The sequence below is a fragment of the Sander vitreus genome, chromosome 13 (assembly GCF_031162955.1).
Source record: "Sander vitreus isolate 19-12246 chromosome 13, sanVit1, whole genome shotgun sequence".
Classification (NCBI taxonomy): domain Eukaryota; kingdom Metazoa; phylum Chordata; class Actinopteri; order Perciformes; family Percidae; genus Sander; species Sander vitreus.
Window position 1 is genome coordinate 4,094,051 of NC_135867.1, and position 19,385 is coordinate 4,113,435.

General features: G+C 40.1%; 2 protein-coding genes across 2 annotated transcripts in view; both read right to left on the minus strand.

Moving 5' to 3' along the window:
* slc37a2 (solute carrier family 37 member 2) overlaps positions 1 to 9,130 on the minus strand; it is a 17,444-nt gene extending 8,314 nt beyond the window's left edge. The window contains exons 1-7 of the mRNA XM_078266696.1: positions 8,591 to 9,130; positions 6,381 to 6,462; positions 5,148 to 5,238; positions 4,698 to 4,776; positions 4,463 to 4,598; positions 1,690 to 1,766; positions 738 to 904 (exon numbers count right to left, since the gene is read on the minus strand). Of these exons, the coding sequence (XP_078122822.1) occupies positions 738 to 904; positions 1,690 to 1,766; positions 4,463 to 4,598; positions 4,698 to 4,776; positions 5,148 to 5,238; positions 6,381 to 6,462; positions 8,591 to 8,649 (691 nt within the window). The 5' untranslated portion in view covers positions 8,650 to 9,130. The remainder of the gene's footprint in view (positions 1 to 737; positions 905 to 1,689; positions 1,767 to 4,462; positions 4,599 to 4,697; positions 4,777 to 5,147; positions 5,239 to 6,380; positions 6,463 to 8,590) is intronic.
* Positions 9,131 to 9,221: 91 nt separating this feature from the next.
* ccdc15 (coiled-coil domain containing 15) lies at positions 9,222 to 19,070 on the minus strand. Its single transcript, XM_078266697.1, has 10 exons — positions 18,688 to 19,070; positions 17,837 to 17,986; positions 17,324 to 17,452; positions 15,508 to 15,624; positions 15,202 to 15,393; positions 11,800 to 11,919; positions 11,610 to 11,713; positions 11,072 to 11,266; positions 10,207 to 10,355; positions 9,222 to 10,107 (listed from the first exon to the last, which is right to left on the minus strand). Exons 1-10 carry the CDS (start codon positions 18,862 to 18,864, stop codon positions 10,058 to 10,060), a joined length of 1,383 nt encoding a protein of 460 aa, XP_078122823.1. The 5' UTR covers positions 18,865 to 19,070; the 3' UTR covers positions 9,222 to 10,057.
* Positions 19,071 to 19,385: the final 315 nt, after the last annotated feature.

Genomic DNA, 19,385 nt, shown 5'->3' on the forward strand with positions numbered 1-19,385 from the left:
TTGTATGTGCAAACCTACTTGGCAATAAAACTGCTTCTGATTCTTTCAGTTATGTATTCAGGAAAAATGTGAAACATTTGTTGCTTTCCTCGGTTTTATATCATTGTAAATGAAAAACACAGACAAAGAATACTTCTGGGTGTGGTGATTCTCTGGTGAACTCTGAAGAAAGCCTCTCTCATCTGTTGTGTACCACAATTTACCACTGTTTTCCTATCTGCGTAAACCAACCTTGAGACAATCCTTCTGTTCATCTTGACTCTCTTTCTTATCTTACTACGCACCATCCAAGTGAATGGATGCAATTGTGTGTCTCATTAAACCTTTAGAACACTGTAACCTAAAACCCTGCATCGTGTCACTTTGTTCTCCGAGCGCTTGCCGCTGCTTTCAGAATCAACTAACAGAGGTCAAGCCAGTAGACGACAGGATTAGAACCGCAAAACAATCGAGATCGGATTGTTTCACAACACAGAGCTCAAGTTAGCTCACTTTGAACGACGTAATGGTACTGTGTCTCAGTTTAACATCAACCTTTAAAGTAACAGCAGCTGAAAGCAGTTTGCATTACAAAAATGTGGTCCAGCACGATCCTGCAAGTGCAAATGTGTCTGTAATTTGCCCAGACACACCCTTTCTTAATAAATAAACGCTTCGGATTCACACCAATTATGTGGGTGTGTCTATCTGTGAAAGAGCTTTGTGTGTGTAGGTGTCAATGATGAATGGAAACTGACTCTCAACCAGGAAGAAGAAGCACAGGATCCCAGTGGAGGCGATGATGAGTCCAGGGACGATGAAGGACATTCCCCACGCCGAGGACACGAACGCTCCTGCGATAAGGGAGCCCAAGATGTTTCCCACTGAGGTGTGGGAGTTCCAGACACCCATGATGAACCCTCGCCTGATGATCAAAAACACAAGAGTTGTCAGCCACGTTAAAGAAGTAGCTTTGGGCCCTCTCCAGTCTACTCAGTGGTTAGATTGGAGATGTTTAAACTGTGATTTGTCAGTCTGTAGTATGTTCAGCTGATATTCCCACAGTGCTAACCCTAGACCAACCTTCTGTTCCTGTTGTGAAGTTTGAAGAAGAGCTTTGCTAAAGCAACACGTCGCCCGTTTACTCCAGCTTGTTATAGGATGCATTATAGTACACTTGACACTGAAACAGGAAGCTGTTCCTATTTAAATCTGCACACATTTTGATGCTAAGCTACCAGTTTCTTTTACCAATAACTGCTGATTTCTTCTCTTCTTATTCAGCTGTCGCTCAGAGGGATCTTTGTCTCTTTCTGTCCTTTCAGTTGTCAGTCTGGTTGAACCATTGTACAGTGTTTTGTGCCCCATGTACAAAATTAAATAACATCTATTTGTAAAGAGGACTTTCTACAACCTAAAAGCATCAAAGGCCAGTCAGATATAAAGAGTAGCCCTCTCAGACATCTGACTGGGGACAATCAAGCTTTTGTGGCAGGATATACCAAACCTTTGAACAGTAGTGTATATTTCAGAAGCAGTTCAGATTTATGATGTGGATTTGGTGCTTGTCTGAGAGAAATCAAACCCAGGTCTCACTGTGCTGTCAAAACGTGACAAATTAGGATGCGTGTGTCAGCGAGCTACAAAAAAAGCATCTAATGCTGCATCGTCAGCAGGACTACACTGCAGTGCACATCGTGCAGTACTCACTTCCCCTTTCCAAACCAGTTGCCGACACATGCCACCACTGCAGGCCAACCGGTGGTCTGCATGAGCCCATTCATGACCTGCAGAATGAAGCAAACAGAGGGAGAAACCAGCCTGTGTTAACATACGGCATCAAATCATTTTAATGCTGGTACAAGCATACTTTTAAAAAAAAAGGACAATTAGAGGAGACCAGTGAGCAGTAGGGGTGTTGAAATTAATCATTGCATCACGATGCTGACCTAGACGATTCAGTCAATGCAGTGACAGACCATAACTGATTATTGCCTACTGATGTTACTTGTTGGTTTTCCGTTTGCTGCTTGTTTAAATCCTTTTGTCTGTTGTGTTCAGACTCCGCTACATTCAGGAAGTGTCTTTTCTTAAGAACAGATACAATAAAAAGGGGAGTTCATATATCGGACTGCTTGAATTTGTTTATGAAAACCCTGTGTAGCAATATATAATACTACTGAGGAGGTGACGCACCGCGATGCATCGGGATATCGAATCGATTCGAATCATTGAGGGGATAATCACAATTGAATCGTAAGACCGGTGAGGGTTCACACCTCATAGTGAGCAGTGAGTCTTTACATTCACACACCAAACCTACATTAAGCCCAGACACAGTCACACTGCAGTCACATGACGCAGCCATGAGTCCTGTGATGGGTGTGTGAGGAAAGCCTGACTAAGCCCCCATGAGATCTCTACATTTGTAAAGGAAAGAGATGATAAATACGTCTGTACTGACCCACAGCTCCCAGTCATAACCTGTAATGGGGTAAAAGGGTTGTTAATCAATACAATAAATCTATGATTTCTTGATTGCTTCATGTAGGCGCTTCAGCCTTTAAAATATATGTATTAATAGGTGTATTATTATCTATACCATGAGTTGTATTTCTAATTATAGTTTCCCATAGGTTGTTGAAAGTACTTGTGGAATTTGACTCCAGGGGAGGGTCATGTGATCATGTGAGGCTCATCTGACACTTCTGAGCTAGAACACAGCATTGCTTTCCTGAGCTACAAACTAGAGAATAGACTTTGATTTATTTAACTGCACATGCAGTGATCATTTGGTGCAGTTATAACATCATTCTGAACTTAAGAAAAAAAGAAGAAAGAAACTGACAATTACAGCCCTCCAAACCGTTCTGTTTGTGGGAAACACAGGCCATTATACAAATGTTAAAAACACGGTAGTGTTGATTAATTGTTAGTCGACCTACAGAAAATGAATCGTCAAAATTGAATAAATTAAATGTTTCAGTCATTTATCAAGAAAAAACATCAAAACGTTCTCTGGTTTCAGCTTCTCAAATCTCTCCTGTTTTATAGCGTTGGTTAATTGTTGGGTTTGGACTGTCGATGAGACAAAACAAGCTATTTGTAGGCATCACCTTGGGCTCTGGCCAATTATGACAGCCTTGTTTTTTTTTTTTACATTTGAGAGACTAAACAAGTAAACAGGAATAGTTAGTTGCAGTCTTAATTAATACACGGGAAGTTGCCTGTACACAAAACTGGTGTCTTCACTTGTTTCTGAGGTAATACAAGTCTTACAAGACTAAAATCTGACTGTGCAGAGAGGTCTGAGCTTGATTCCCATCATAGAGTCCCAACAGCAATACAGTTTCATTTTCAGCGTTTGTGTGTGGTTATTACTGTTTTACGGGACTTTTTAAAAAAGACTGAAGTGAGACAAAACTCTTCTGACTCTGAATTAACTTGTACTGAGTCCACACTGAGACCAACATTCATTTCCTTATGAGTCCAGCGACCAATGAAACCTAGCATGCGTGTGTGTGTGCGCGTGTGTGTGTGTGTGTGTGTGTGTGTGTGTGTGTGTGTGTGTGTGTGTGTGTTGGTGTGGGTGCATGTTTGGTGGCGAGTCAGCAATGAACAGCTCATCTGATCTCTGTGCTTCCCTCTTTCTCCCCAAATGTGAGTTTGTTGCATGCAGTAGTTCTGCCTAACCAAATGAAAATGGGCAAGACTTGGTCTACAGCCATTCAAAATATCCTTATTCTGTACAAGGTTTTGAAGGTACATTTTTGAAAATGTAAACAAAAGAGTTACCACAACAGAAAGCCAGAAAACAGGATGTAAAACTGCTGTCACTCTCAGATTGATTGGCAGATCTTTTGTCACACAAACAAATAGTTGAAAGGAATAGTTTTAGCATTTGGGGAAATATTCACTTTGCAACAAAAATTGAAAAGATGTCAATTTTAAATTGGTTTTAAGGTTGAGTTATGTGCTGTAACAACCGTTATCCATCCTTGCAGAACGTCATGTTAAGGTAAAGTGTACGTTGCCAGATAGGGTCAATGAGCACAGCTGTTGGTCTCTACAGAGGCGTGATATCACCAAAACTGTGACTACAGTAAAGCTGTACACAGTGCCCAGCTGTTGTTTTCTACCAAGTAACTTCACCCTGAAACCATTCCAACTACTGCTCCACGATTAGCATGTGCAAGCTAATTCTGCTAAATTTATTAAAGGGACAATTTCGCTGTTCGTAGGTCCCGGCGTAGGTAGTACAAAGTGGCAGGGTCATTAAGTCGCCAAAAATTACAGGGTAAGCACACATATGTTCAGTAACTTCACGTCAATCTGGCCGTTAGATTTGGCAATTTGTTGTGTTTATGTGGAAATTCTGTTCTCATGATGGCACTAAGGAAAAGGTTGGGGGGGGGTCTTCTATGTTTACAAAAGGTACAAAAGAAAGTGTATAACTTTATATAATGTGATTTTGTGTCTTTACCTGGATGAAGGCGTAGTACCCTAATGAGTGGATGTTCCAGTAGAAGCCGAGGCCGAACAGACATGTGAACAGTCCACTCCCCAGCATACCAAAACTCAGGTAGTAACGCAGAGGGAGGCGCTCTCCAAACATCCCACTGTCAACACAAGAAAGGATTATGACTCAATATAGCACACTCTCACACACACTCAGAGACAAAAGCATCCAAGGTCTGCAGGCAACAGCACATACAAACCTGAAAAACATGCCGATGGCATAGGCAACCAGGAAGGAGTTATCCAAGACCCCAAAAAGCGTCTTATAGTTGTCCTGGTCTAGAGGGACAACACAGATGAAAATATTAGCTTTCTCCATACAGTATAACCATTTATAATTCTAGACATTTTATAAACTAGTAGGATTTCTACAGCACAAAGAGCCCTGAGGAGCTTCCCACCCAACACGGCCACTTGTGTTTGCTGAAACGCACGACTGTGCCAGGGACTTTAACCAGTAAATGGACCTTGCCATGATAGGAGAACAGTCCGTGCCCAAATGAAAATCATTCTAAAACTGTACCTTATGACACCTTAACATCCATAATGTGGCTATATGTTGGGGATCTCATATAACAATATACATTTCCCAGTGCTAGTTTGCAATATCTACTCTTAAGTTTACAGAGGACAACAAGTAAAGGACTTACCAAAGGGCGCCCAGTCACACCATGTAGCATTATCAGTTATGTTAAAGTCTGCTGGCCGAATGACTGTGGAACAGTTTCTGTGAAGCTCACTCTGAAAATCAGACAGAAAAACAGTTGAAACGACCCAGATAAAACTCTCCCAGAGACAGTAGAATACGGCACTAGATGAGTTTAGATATTGGTATCATACAGGGGCTGCAGAACCTTGTGAGTGCAGACAAAGGAGTTAAAAATTTGTCTTTTTTTTTTACTGTATATTCCATTGCCTTTCATGATATTAAATGTGTCTGCAAATAATCTGTCTGTAGCGTTAAAGGACCGTAATCCATACCATAGCTGCTGCATGTTTTTGACCATTTATCAAAATACAAGAATGCTCTTTCAGCATCTAAAGGAATTATAGCTGTGGATAAGGTGCATTGTATATCCAAAGCATGTCTGAAAAATCAGCTGAATCATTATGGATAAGGAGAGACATATAGGAGTCCAGAACATCGACCGTTAGCTTTTCTGTGTGCAGAGCACTCAAACGGGGATTTATGCTTCTTTTTTTTTATGTGTGCAGCATGTCTAAGAGTTAGGGACCATTGACCAATTGTCACAAAAAGGCATATTTACATATTTAACAGAGCCAAGTGTTATAGAGAACGAGTGTTACAGTGCAAAAACAAAGTGCATGCAAAAACAACAACAAAAAGACAGAACGAAACAAACCCTCAAGACTGAAGCTAAACAATTATCTGCAAAGATTGTCATCAAATTATTCAAAGTGATTGTTTACTGCTGCCGTCAGGGATCACCAAAGTCAGTTGGCTTCATCTTGTGGAAAACATGAATGCCTGGACACAATGCCATGGCAATCCATTTAGTTTTCATTCCAGGAATACTGTGTGTGCTACATGATTGTTCAATTTAACCTTGAGAGATAACAAATAGCTTGGATGGGCGCTACTGAGATAAAGCTTTTGTCTAACTCTGTATAAGAAATTCAGTTGTTCATTGTTTTCATCCATTCATTTATCTCCTTTCTAATCCTATTGTTTCTTTAATAGGGTGAAGACTTGTGCATAAGCTCAAATTCTTTTGAAGCTAACTGGATTTCATGTTTTCAAAACTGATATGAAGGAGCTCCAGGGAGCATCTTACAGGCAGCATTTGACCCTTGACCCACACGTGTCAAGTTCCTGCAAAAAAAACCCTGTAGATGAAAAGGAATATAATTGTCCCAGTCACCTTAACAATGCTGATAGGTTTCCGTGACAGATGGTAGGCCGTGTAGAAGAGGAAGGTGAGGAAAAGAATGAAACCGCGATACCTGCAAAAGACAGATGAAAGAATAAAGACGTGGTGGCACAATAGGTATTAATTATAGTAATGTTATAACCAATTACAAAACTGGCCATTAAGAATTGTAACCTTTTTCAATTTGTACATCATGAAAGGAGAATGTTTGACTCGACTTTGCTGGAAACGTCTTGAAAAGAAATTGACATCAACTCTTGCGGTGATAAAACAAGAGTCTTTACACAGATAAAAGATACTGTAAGAAGAAAAAAAAGATATATTTTTATGTTAAAACCTTTTTATTGACACAGAAACATAAGCAAACTGTTGCCAGCATGTTATGGATCAACTGTGTTTATACTGGTGGGTATCAGAGAGTGAGTAACTTATTAGTAGAAGTCAAATATCAGCTAAATAAAAATTAGTAAAATGATTATCCCTAAATCATACACCTGATATCAGCCCGTAAGGTGGCACGTGCTAATAAACTATGATAAAATATTAGAAACATATCAAGTTTTGACAGTTCTGACACCAGTGGTGGAAAGTAACTAAGTACAGTAGATGTACTTACATTGTACAAATTTGAGGTACTTTACTTGAGTATTCCCATTTAATTACTACTTTAAATATTCTATCCCACTACATTTGAGAGGGGAATAATGTACATTTTACTCCACTACATTTATCTTACAGCTAAAGTTAATTAACAAATTTAGATTTTAAAGTTTAAAAAAAAAAAACTTAAGAGTATAAAATACAAAACATTAAGATTAAACCAGTGGTCCATATATCTTTAATTATTACCCAATACACAAAGAAAAAAGCAAAGGCTAGAGAAAAGTCCTAAAAATAAATACAGATTTATGTTTTTTCTTCTTTCCTAAAATACGTATGTACTTGTACTTGAGTGTATTTTGAATGAAAACTTTAACTTTTTGTATTGGAGTATTATTTATATTGTTGTATTGCTACTTTACTTACTGTAGGTGAAGGACCTGAGTACTTCTTCAACCACTGCCTGACACTGTGTCAGCAAAAACTGAACATTGTAGACTTCACAAAGACAGGACTCATTGCAGGCCTGTTGTATTTGTTTGCATTAGATTAAACAGGTGTAGCTAACTGACAGGTACATCAGTGTTTATAGTACATCCTAGTGTAGTGACTCAACAATGTCGACGTTCTATAGCTTGTCATTATGTTGTCTCACACATACTACAAAGATGGCATGGCATTGTTAGGAAAAAGTTTCAATTAACATGAATTATTCATCACACTGAAGGATTTTGCAACAGACAGCCTGCCGGAAATGCTTACAAATGAATAAGAAGTGTGTAAATGTGTAAAAGCACAGGTACAACATTTACCTGTGCTTAAACCTTATCAGTCAATTTTCAAGCACACATTGCAAACATCTGATGGTTTCAGCTTCTCAAATGTGTGGATTTGATGCTTTTTCCTGTCTTACATTACAGTATGGTCAGAATTCTTTTTTTTTTTTGGGCCTTGGGCCCTTATGGTGTGCATTGTTCAGTTTTCTGATTGATCATGCAAATAAGTATTTGTTGCAGACCTGCTCTGATTATCTCGTAGTATAACACTGTCTTATTATTTGGACTTTGTAAATCAAAGTTAGAGGATACAAAGTAATTATTTGGACATAATTAACACTTTTTATTTTTTAATTAATTTGTGAAGAATGGGCTTTTTTTCTTCTTTTTTTTTACTAAAGTGCTGAACCATCAGGGACTTGATTGCTGGATAATCAAGCACAAAAAGTAATGAATACCCCCCACAGTGTGAAGTGACTGAAGCTGAGGTGTTATTAAAATAAAGTGCCCCTTGTCTTTTTCCAAATCGATTTGGCGTGGCTCCTGATACTCACATCGAAACTGAAATGTACCTGGCGCACATATCCCAATACAAACAATCAGTAGTAATGAGTTTGTAAGGTAGTATGATATAGAAAATGATGTATGTATATAGTGAATACTGGGTTAACAGCCCGCATTACAAATTCACAGAATGTGTTTATCGATGCGGTTAAGACAATCATTTACAACAGGGGAGATAACACACACACATACACCAACGGCTGAAATGGGTTAGGGTTAGTTTGTGGAGAACAATAGGCATGGATGATCATGGAAACTTACCAGCTATCTCGAGAAAAAGACGTGGTAAATCGTATGCCAGGAGCCAGGGTCGACTTCATTTTTTTTTTTGGACAAAAACTTGCGTCAAATTTTAAAAACACTTAGATTCCAGGCATGTCCTCGGAGTACTATTATCGGACAACTACAGGCACCGTTTGTAGCCAATGTACCGGCTGTATTAACGGGTAGTAACTGTTCAAATGCGGGTAAGCGAAATAGCTAGCCTGGGGAAAAAAAATACTTACTTGTTTTGTACTATCGAACGTTAGCTACAGGTTCAAAATAGACGCCAGCTGCTAACTAAAGGAATAAAGCAGTAGCCATGCAGCTTCGTGGTGGGAGACACAGTCCGTAAACATCCAGCAGTTCTTCATACTGAGAATTTATATTATGCACCGGGTCCGGAGAGCCAGCCTACATCGGTGCTGCTGTATAACTTCAAAAAAAGGCGTCCGTTATGATTGAAATAAAAAGGATTATTATTAGCCTGAATGTGTAATTCCATAAGATTTTCCAGACGGAGCCCCGGCGGCCACGTGATCTCCCTTATCTGACGTCACGGCAAACAGGAAACAGCTGAGTGCGAGAGGTTCCCAACATGAGGGTCGGGACCCCTTCTCAAAGGTCGCAATAGGGGTGGCAAGATGATTTATTGATGGGGAATAAGGAAAACAGGCAGTGGTGATACAGTATGTAACTAGGCATTTACTCAAGTACTGAAAGTACAATTTCGAGATACTTATACTTTACTTGAGTATTTCCATTTTATGCTACTTATACTTATATTCTACTACAGTCAAATATTGTATTGTTCACATTTATTTCATAGCTTAAGTTACTTTGTAGATTTGATTTATTACTATAAAAATACAAATCCAGAAATACACAATGATATATTATTAAAGGTTAAGCTACCCAGCTATTAATAAAGTTAAAATAAGCTCTAACTTTACCAGCTACAACATTAAAGTGATGAAAACATTAAAAGGGATAATTTGGTTAAAAGTGGGGGATTTTTTTTTGCTCGGTCAAAGGGTCAAAAGACAGAGGGTGTCGTATGGTGTACAGATCGTAAAGCCCCTTGAAGCAAATTTGTGGTATATATATATATATATATATAAATGTATTTGACTTGACAAAGTGACATTTTGACCTGATGATGGCACTAAGAGGCAAAGTCTATAGGATACATCATCTAAGAGCCAATGTCTGTACAAAATTCTGTGCCAATCCGTCTCGTAGATGTAGAGATATTGGGTCTCGTGGTAGCAGTGGATGAAAAGTCAGGGATCACCAAAGTCAGTTGGCTTCATCTTGTGGAAAACATAAATGCCTGGACAAAATGCCATGGCAATCCATTTGATATCTGTTGAGACATTTCCGTCTGGAGATAAAAAATAATATCAATGTTGGACTGTTCCTTTAAAAACAGACAGCAAGGAGTCTGTTTCAGTTCATCAGCTTCCTTTACTGTAACTCCAAACTCAACATTGTTGAATGTAACGCCTTGGCATACGCTGTGGAGGAGACAAATGACTGTCAGTGCTTTGAATGTTTTCATGTGCAGTTCTATTAAAGCTCAGTGGTGGTGTGTGAGGCAGGGGTGCAGTGCGTACCTTTGGGATTGTTGTGGAAGACACAGTTGTTAGCACAGGTGTCGGGGTGGGAGTCCCAGAAAGAGGATGCACAGCAACAGAGAGGAGGAGGCTCCAGCCTCTCCTGAGACAGTCGCTCCTTCATCTGAGCTCTCAGAGCCTCAATGAACCTGTAGAGTTACAATCAACATTTTTTTAGGATGCACATGTAGTTCACTTCATTTGGTCCAGCTGGGGGTCCATAGTCCACTTTACTGAACTGTATAGGGCTGTCCTTGAATAAAGAAATTCTTAGTCGCCTAACACTCATGATTTTGTCAACTGAGTTTCTCCACAAAGAATCATTTAAAGCTATAGTGCGTAGTGTCTGTCGCCCCCATGAGGAGCATCCACATGATACAAGCCTTACGTGATCGTGCACGCGCTCCTCACCCCTCCTCCACGCAGTTGCTAGTAGCCAAGGAGGACACGGAGGATTAAAAAAAAACATGATGGACTCTTCAGAAGAGGTCACTATCTTCACTTGAGTTTCTGCGCGGGAAAGTCACCGGACGCCACAATCTCCTGAACATAGTCATACTGAGAAATACAGAGAGTGTTGTGTGGAGCAGATAGTCGTAATTAGCTTTGTAGCAACTCATTTGGTAATGGTTTGAATGCAACGGACGTTTATTAATAAGTTACGCCTTTAAAATCACTTTAAATCTTGTGTTTACCAGAGAAGTGTTCATACGTTTCTTGGAAGGGCGGTTTATCAGACTTCTCCCAGCTGGAGCCACAAAACACAATACAACTTTTTTCATATATGCAGTGGTACTCCCCTGTAAACACACTTTGATGTGTAAAATCGGAGTTCCCCTTTAAGCTCTGGCTCTACATTAATTACCTTGCGGTCACTTTCCCTTTCTCCTCTCTTTTTCTCCTCTGCAGCTCCACAGCTCTCTCCTCCTCCTCCAGCTTCAGTCGCTCCAGAATCAGCAGCTCTCTCTCCTCTAGCTTTCGTCTGGCCTCCGCGAGCTGCCGAACTCTCTCCAACTTTCTCTCTTCCTCCAAACGAATCTGTTCTTTTTCAGCTTTGATCCTTCAGTGAAGACAGGGTACATATGAGAGGAGACAGACTTAAAAATCACAAGTAATTTACAGTCATATGTGAGTATTTTAATTAGTCTGAATGTTATACACAGAGCCAAAGTATTGGTCATATTAGGGCAAAACGAGGGAATATTTTGTAATACATGTCACCACTTTTGTGCATTATAAAAGGACTTAAAACATAGTTGAAATCAAGATGACGTTTTTCATAACAAACATTCATCAGCCATCTTTCGGAGCTACAGATTGTGTGATACTCTAAAGACAGATTTTGGGTGTAGAATCACACCAATAAGTGGAAGTGAGGCAGAATAAAATAGAAGTCTTGTCACCTTGCCGTCCTCTTCAGGTGTTTCCTGTTCTGTTTGTTCTCCTTCACTTGCTCTCTCTCAATGTTCATGTACAGACGGCGGTGCACCAGGAACTGAGACTGACGCTGCAGAGAGAGACGTGCTTACAGTAACATTTGGTCCCGACAGGACAACAACTAAACAAAGGTTCATGCACACATCTGATGTATACCTGTCTTTTCAGTTCTTCTTGGTCAGTCAGAGGCCACAGTACCGGGGGGGCTCTGAGGTTGGACTTAACACCAGGATCAGGCTGTAATTTGTCAGAATCCCACAACACAGGTCCACTAACCTGAAACATATACACAGTCAGATAACATATTTTTTCTTCAAGCTCCCCACTTCTGCCTGATGATAGTCTATATTTTTGTTATATCTTATGTCAACAAATCGTATTAAAAGAACTGATTCCTCTAACAAGTATCCTGTGTTTATTCAAAGCCTGATATACGTATATACTTCCTCTGTGACATAGAGCTCTATTGTTGTCAATAAACTTAAAAAAAAACCACCAATGAGCCACACTGTTGCACCGGGTGACATGTTCCTTCATTACGATGAAAACACACACACACACACACACACACACACACACACACACACACACACACCCCTGCTGCTGTAAATGCTATAACTCGTGAATGAGAGTCATCGCCAACAAACAATATTTCCTCATGTTTGAGTAATGTTTACTAAAAACTACAGTGTCCAGCTGTTTTAGGAAATTTCTAAACCTTTATTAAAAATGTAACAATATATGTGCACACTGTTTTAAACTATTTATATCTTCGGTAGGATCCAATATGCTTGGAGTGATGCAGTTAGAAATTATGAAGAGAAGGACTATAGGCCATTTTACAGTCGCCGTAGCCGATCTGGCGTGCGCCAATGTGACGTCAAAATGACGTAGATCTTGCTGGCGCGCCAGGATTTTGAGTGCGCGACCAGAGGTCGTGCACCACTATTTTTTTCAGCGGCGCGCAACAAAGCGGAAACAGGAGGCCTGAACGAGTTTGAGGGTAACCAGATGCCAGGACTCTCAGAGTGACTACAAGTCTCTCTTGTAAACTTACTGCGTTAAGATGAGTTCTTTTATGGGGAAGGAAAGGCTTGATCCGACCAAGTAGGTCATCGAATCAAATTGAAGCATTGACGTCAATGCTGCTGCCAGTTCAGCCGTGGTTTACTTTTTTCTTCTTCTTCTAGTCTGTAGAGATAGCAAAGTCGGTAGCCTTTCTTCATTAGCGCCACCGCTGTTCAGGAGAAGACTGCAACTAGTGTCGCGACCACCACGCGCGAGTATGAACAGTTACGGCGATCCCATGACGTCACACTGGCGCTCGACAGGTCGGCTACGACGACTGTAAAACGGCCTTAACGCATTGCTGGTTTAGGTCTTTTCAAAACAAAACAAATATAGAATATTAGCAGCCTTAACCTTTTAACTGTGGAACTGCTTCAGCTGCAGCTGGAGCAGGGCATAGATAAATAAAACTAGGCATAAACTGCACTACTGATTGTTGTTGTTGTTCATGTTAGTATCCTGGGACATGTAATGAATCCCAAAGCATTACAGGGAAATGGAAGTTATAGGAATAGTTTACCATTAACCTTGTACACTTCCATCATGTCATCAGTCAAAGTGTAACCCTTGTTTCACACTTGTAATTACACTCCGTCAGCTGTTTAAGGGCAATATCATGGTCATAAAGTTTGAACTATTTGGGTTTATGATTTGACGAGAGCCACCTGAAGACACGTTTCAGGTCTTGTCTCTTGACTCTTAATAACTCACGTGACATCAGAGGCCTGTACTACAAATCAAGATCAACATGCCCTGGATTTATTTCAGTTACCCGGCTTCACCTAACCTAACACCCGCGGTCCCGCATAAGCTGTATCACGACGGTGGTTAACAACTAGTCCAGTCAACCCAGGGTTTCTCAATCCTGCGGCGCGCACGTTCACATAAAAGAGGCGGGGTTCGTACAGCACGACCAATCACAGACATCTACCAGAGCAGCATATTTTATATAAGAAGAGCAAATTAATACTAATACTAATTCTACATAAATATGAAGAACACTGACATGGTTTAACAGGCTAAACCCAATACAGTCGCTACAGCTGCTTCCTAAAACAGGAGGAAAGCTGGGAAAAAATAGCCAACGCTGTAAATGCGTAAATCACAACGCTTATCGATATCACTTCCCCATCAGTCAGGACCAAAATCTGACCATAATTACACTTGTGCTTTCCATAAACTGTCATGTTGCTTTAGCCTATTATTTCAGTTGCAACCCTGGCAGTGGTAAGCGATCGTGAGAGCAAATAAAAAAAATATAAAAACATAATTTAAACCGATGTGCGCATTGGCGACACACGGCTCAAGAAGCTAACAAAGATACGCAACTCCCTCCGCTGAAAATATCTATATCTTTCATAACAATACCCATCAGGGAATGTTAACGGGGTTGTCAGTCTCTAAATGTTAAATTAACTTTTCTGAGTGCATCTCTCTCTCTCTCTCTCCCTCCCCCGAGCTCCACCTGATCTTCTAAGAACGGTGACGCCGTTATCAATCAAGTATTGATTGGTCAGTAGGCGGTGCTTTAACACCAGTTGATCTCTAATCTCCAACTTAACCTGCTCCCAACCAGGTTAGGTGTTCAGCATAAGTTACCACGGCGATTGAACCTGGTAACAAGTGATCCACCGTCGTGGTACAGAAAAGCCTGGGTTGAACCTGAAGTTAGCTCGTTAATGCCAAATCTTGCTTCGTAGTACAGGCCTCTGGTCTATCCAGGCTTATATGGTATGATGACACCAACGTTAATAATTTGGCCATACTAAATGCTATGTTTGCCGTAAACAGAGCGTTGAGTTTTTGAGAGGTTCCTTAAGTCTTAGCTTGTCAGATTTCCCATCTGCCATCACGTCGCAAACAAATCAAATCAGAATGTCAGAATATCAAACTTTTATCTACATCGCAGTGTTTTTTAGCCTGTATTTGTTTTACGTTTTGGCAAATCTGCTTCAAGTCACCCTGCGTTTTTAGCTGTATGTCTCGTCAATTGCTAGATTACTAGCAATTGACTCATGATTCTATATATATATATATATATATATATAATCTGAATCTGATGATTATGTGGCAAAATAGATAAAAAGTTATAATGAGCACCTTTTTGTTGGATTTCTAAGCAGATTTCTAAATGTTTCTCCTCCAAGGATTTCAACACCGATACCACTGGAAAGAGTGAGTTTTGCTGATGCTAGCTGTATGCGTACAGCATGATGTCTGTGTTCATATTTGACTGAATTATGACTCTGAGAAGAAGGTGTCTGTTTGAGGCAAACTGTGTCAGGTGACAGCTCAAGGCAAAGCTTTGCATTACTGATCAAACATGGATGTTGTTTGCATCTGTTCACAACACGTTCTGTTCATAACCGAATAATGTATTCTTATTTGTTACATCCCTACATAGGATATCGGTAAAGGTCTACATATCCTGCATCCTAAATGAGTTTAAAAAAAAGATTAACGTGAAACTGCTGCACCGTAGGTATTAACCTTCTGCTGAACGAGGGGACATTTATGTTGACTGGTGAAGAGATGATTATCCCCCTCTTCGTCTTCTTCTTCTTCCTGAACAGCCGCCTCCTCCTCCTCCTCCTCCTCCTCTTCCTCTTCCTCCTCCTCCTCTTCCTCCTCCTCCTCCTCCTCCACATCCTGCTCTGCTCTCAGCACATGAGATCCAGGTTTCTGTTAGGTGCAGGGGAAAATTAGTTTTATTACACCTTGGATGTGAAAGAACACACATACACACACACACACACATTTTTAAAAGAGGAACAACTGTGAGACAAAGACACTCACATGTCTGTTTGAAGAGATATTCCATTTGCCTCCAGGAAGGTCTGACGACATTTCCCCATGCGGGATCATCCGACAGGCAGCCAGTTTGAGTCTGACCTGACTCATGCCTCCACTAGACTGGAAAACCATAGAAATAAATAAGCCTACAGATTAATCATCGTCACATTATTCTATCACTCACACAAGGAAACAAAGAAATGATTCTGACTGCAAGAAACACACACGTTGCACAACATATTGAAGAAAATAAGACCACATAGGGCCGACTGTACATTACAAAGGGTTGACAGAAGACAGTAGTTTGTCTGGGTCCCCAGGCAGACTTTGATCCTCCGCAGTCAACATAAGAGCCTGACAGGAGCTTACATTTTGTAAAGACCTCTTAAATTTGGTTTTTAAAGAACTGTGACCAAGAAATGTACTGAGCAGGACATTTTACAGTTGAACTTCTCACCAGTGCTCTCTGGTGGACCAGCTATGTAAAGACACTGTTTCTGAATGACCTCAACTCATGCAGCCATGTGTGATGGTTGATCATGTTTCTCTAAAACCCTGGGCATTACTCTGCTGTTATTACAGCCTCCACTCTTCAATCTTTTCACAATATTTTTTAACCTGGCTGCAGAGATTTGTTCCCATTCAGACACAAGAGCATTTGTGAGGTCTGAGAGTGATGTTGCCTGGTTCACAGTCGGTCTTGCAGTTCATCCCGAAAGGTTTTGGATGGATTTCTGTGCTGGCTAGTCAAGTTCTTTCACACCAAACTGGGAAAAACCTCTTTATGGACCTGGCTTTTAGCCTGACAAGCCAGACCCACATCAAGATGTTGGGTCTGGGAACTCAGCATTCACAGGGCTCATGCCGAGGGGCGGGATAAACAGTTGTCTTTCAAATTCTCTCTGCACGCAATAGGATAGTGCTACAACCAGGCAGAGTAACGAAGAAGGTAGCGGAGCTAGTTGATGGATTAAACTTTTGCCGTATCCGGTCGGCAAAACTCCGAACACATCTTCCTTTTTTAAGAATGACTTCAGTGATGTTCTTTGTTCTTTTCTCAAAGAAAAGCTTAACTCCAAGTCTTCCAGAGTCGCGGCCAAAGCCAATTTGAAAGACCACTGTTCCCAGCAGCAGCAGCCATAAGCCCGCCCACCGACTCTATACACAATGTGATTGGCTAGGGTGCATCTAGATTTCTAGGCTACCTGGCTTTGTTCCATCGGGTGCATTTTCACTCTTTCATCTTCGTACGAAAGAATATAATTCATGTATGTATGTATGTATGTATGTATGTATGTATGTATATATATATTTTATTAGTATTGTTGTTTTTTGTTTGATTTCTTGTCTGTTCATTTTTTGTTTTGTTTGTGGAAGTAAAAGCAACAATGTTATGTTTTGTTTGTTGCTCATTATCGGTGTATTGACTGTTACAATGTGTGTTACAGATGGCTGAAAAAAAATAAAATTAAAAAAATAAATAAACAATGTTGAAAAAGTAAACAGGAGCACCAACTGATGTCACAAAGGTAAAACTTTCCTTTTCATTGGAACAAAGCATAAAAAACAGCCCCAGACCTAAAGTACACAAAGGTATTTTTGGCCATTTTATATTGTTTATACTGTGATATTGATTTATGTGGGGAACACCAATTAGTAACAATTAAAATCAGTGAAAGAAAAAAAAAAAAAGTATTAAGCTCATAAACCAAGTATCTGTTCAGTACAGTTTTTGGGAAGGTCAACAAGGTAACAGTAAACAAAACATAAGATTACTTTGCTGAAACTTCAATTATTTAATAATATAATACTGCCTCACCTCCTGAGGGCTCCTCTCCGTCACCCTCCGGTGTGCAGCATCCCCTGCAGACATCAGCCTCTCGCCAGCTGACACATGCTGGGTCCAGACATGGTCCTGCTGTCGTGGGATTCTCCTGTCAGGTTTCATCTGGACGTAAACACGCAGATTTACAAGAATAAGGTCAATCAGGCAGGGACAACAGCAGTACAGGCAACTAAAGAGCTCAGCCATGCTTCATCGTCAACATGTACTGCCAAAACAATGAGTCGATTAACATCAGAGAAATAATCAACGATGATTTTAATGTGATTTGCTCATGTTCTCTGTTTTACATCATTGTCGATTAAATGTCTTCAAGTTTTCGACACTTGCAATTCAAAAAAATTGCAAAATTATGATGGGTGTTATTATTTTTTGACACTTACGTAAGTTGTTATTAATTTATTGTCTTGTTATTGATTTGTTTTGTTTTTATTTCTTGTCTGATGTTCTGTTCATATTTGAAAAATCAATCAATCAATCAATCTTTACCATTGAGTCCGTCTGAGGCTGCTGTCTCTTCTTGCTGACGTGAGCTTGCTGTGCCACACGATAGCGTACTTCATCTTGAAATCGTCGAAGGCTCTCTTCAGTCTCCCTCCTCTTCTCTGCCTGGATCTCCTCAGTTAGCAAAGCCAGAGCCTAAACCAAGACATGGGAAGACTGTTTGGATTACTTTAGGAAAAATAAGGACTCAAATTAATGTGACTACCACAGAGTTAAAATACTTTGTTACAAGTAAAAGCCCTGCATTCAAAATCTATCTTAAGTTACATACAAAAGTATTAGTATCAAAATATAATTAAGTACATATTATGCATGGCCCATCACTGGATTACAATTAGTGATGCATTAATGTGTAAGCATCATTAATGTTGCAGCTGGTAAAGGTGGAGCTAATTTAAACTATTTTTTAAATACTGCTGGGTAACTTAATTTATAATAATATATCACTATGTATTAGTCGATTTATGTTTAGTATAAATAACCAAACTCTTCAAAGCAACTAGTAACTCATGTTGTTAAATAAATGTACAGGAGTAAAAAAGTTGGCTTCTAAAATGTAGCTAGTGGAGTTGAAGTTTAGCTAGCATGAAAATGGAAATACTCTCAAAAAGTATATTACTTGGGTAAATGTCCACCTGACTGAGTATTGCTAGTTTTACTTACGTAAAAAATCTGAATACTTCTTCCACACCTGGTTAACGTTATTGTTTAGCTAAACTCATTGCTTTCTTAAACCTGCAGGCTGCCCGGTCATCATCAACAACGGTTTGTCAGCAGCCTGGCAACAGTCAGACTCACAGCTAGCTTTGCTAATTAGCGTTAAATGCCCAACTCACAGACGGGTGCTCCACGAAGTCTTGCCCGCCCTCCACCCAGGCTCCCACCGCCACCACCGCATGGTTCCTCTGGGCCAGCACCTTGTTGGCACCTCTGGGGACTGGGTGCTCTTTGTTCCGGCTGACTGACGCTTTGCACTTGCCGTTTGTCGAAGTTATAAGCCGGTTGGTACTCATTGGTAACGTTAGCCTCGTTAACCTGATGCTAACTCACTGCTTAAGATATCTTCAGTTGGCGTAGGTATACATTGACATAATCGTAACGTTATAGTGGGTTTGTAGACAGTATTTTGAACAAAATTCGCTAACTGTAACGCTTGTCAAAGCTTAGTAAACAACAACTGATTTGTTTGAGTTTCGCTCACTTCATCTTCTTCTAGCTTCCGGCGTTTGACAAACCGCTCACTGGCGCATTACTGCCCCCATCCGGACAGGCAAAGGCATTATGTAAATTCATATGCCTTAACACGAAGAAAGAGGGACAAATCAACTATCCATCCAACCATGCATATATAAAAACATATTCAAAAAAAATACTTAATAGTATTTGTAATGATTAAATATAGCTTACAACAGCAAGTGGAGTGAGGCTTCAATTATAGCTCCCATTATAGTGGTGGAAAGTAAGTAGGCTAAGTAGACTTGATCCCTTGGGGAAATACACAAGCTGCTATATAGCATAGTGTACAAGTCCTTCG

What these genes read in the sequence shown, in the direction of transcription:
- ccdc15 (XM_078266697.1), bottom strand. Translation starts at nt 18,864, where the DNA reads ATGAGTACCAACCGGCTTATAACTTCGACAAACGGCAAGTGCAAAGCG. An exon ending in ATATCTCTTCAAACAGACAT is followed by an intron (nt 15,394 to 15,507) that starts GTGAGTGTCTTT and finishes TGCACCTAACAG; the next exon opens with AAACCTGGATCTCATGTGCT. An exon ending in AAAGGGAAAGTGACCGCAAG is followed by an intron (nt 10,356 to 11,071) that starts GTAATTAATGTA and finishes GTAACTCTACAG; the next exon opens with GTTCATTGAGGCTCTGAGAG.